Below are 1,045 nucleotides of genomic sequence, written 5' to 3' on the forward strand. Positions count from 1 at the left end.
TTATAGAACATTGAACAACAGTTATACTTAAGCAAACATTTACACAATACAACTGTTTTTTTTTTTCTTTTCAACACCCACTACTCTAATCCTTAACAAAGGGCAAATCATTCTCATTACAATTCTCCTAAGAATAAACTTATAAAATATTTGTGTAAGCTGCCTTTCACTGACATGATGGTTTTTCAGGAAATATTACAATACAATTGGTATCAATGATTAAGGATTAAAATGCATGTGCAATGATGATATTGACAGACAGGTTACTTTAAAGTCAATAACAAACACATTCTAATCGTTTCATATTGCAAATAACGAACAAAAATGTAAGACAGGTAGTAAATACATGTTGAGGGTAGCATACATGCCAATAAAAACTTCACAGAATACCTATAGTATCATATTTCATTTGACAGTTTGATCCTGGCTTGTTTTTACAAGTAGCACCAGCTTAATAAAATTCATCAACATAATGCCATAAAATAGTCAAACAACAAAATTATGCTCATTATGCTGTAGGTTGTAACTCCTGCAATCAGCAAGCTGATGAAAGACTGGATGAAGGCAATACATTGGCAATCATCTTGGAGACATCTGAACCCTGGAGACATGAAAGGAACAATAATGGCCAATCACGTTTCCATTCCAGGAGTCATCCGAAACGTTCACGTATCAACTGAATTAGTTTCTTCTTTCCACGGTACATTATTTTCAGATCATCAATAAGTTTCATGAACTGCAAATGACCGTCAGGAGCAAGTCGGAATGTCTCACGTGCCTTGCCAAGGAAGTCTATAAAATCACAATAATGACGCGGGCTTATATGAGTGAGGCGGGAGTGGGCTGTGTTTATATATGCCGAGATTGTAGCATCTAAAAGCTGTTGCAACGGTGCATGGTCATATGACAATAGCTTAAAACAACGCCGTTTTCCATCTTGAAGTCGGTTAACTCCAGGAGCTGTCAAAGAACACCTGAAAGAAGACATTAAATTTATTGAAATCATTTTACTACAGTTAACTCTATTTCATCTATCTATATAATA

General features: G+C 35.0%; 1 protein-coding gene across 1 annotated transcript; it reads right to left on the bottom strand.

The window, feature by feature from the left end:
- Positions 1–652: 652 nt before the first annotated feature.
- On the bottom strand, positions 653–974 carry LOC117120981 (zinc finger SWIM domain-containing protein 4-like; the record flags this gene model as incomplete). Its single annotated transcript, XM_033266080.1, has 1 exon — positions 653–974. A coding segment is annotated over one exon (322 nt), but the record flags the coding sequence as incomplete, so codon positions are not given.
- Between the last annotated feature and the right edge of the window lie 71 nt (positions 975–1,045).

This window comes from Anneissia japonica, unplaced genomic scaffold, assembly GCF_011630105.1.
Source record: "Anneissia japonica isolate Jap-2015-1 unplaced genomic scaffold, ASM1163010v1 scaffold34966_len1045_cov267, whole genome shotgun sequence".
NCBI classification, from domain to species: Eukaryota; Metazoa; Echinodermata; class Crinoidea; order Comatulida; family Comatulidae; genus Anneissia; species Anneissia japonica.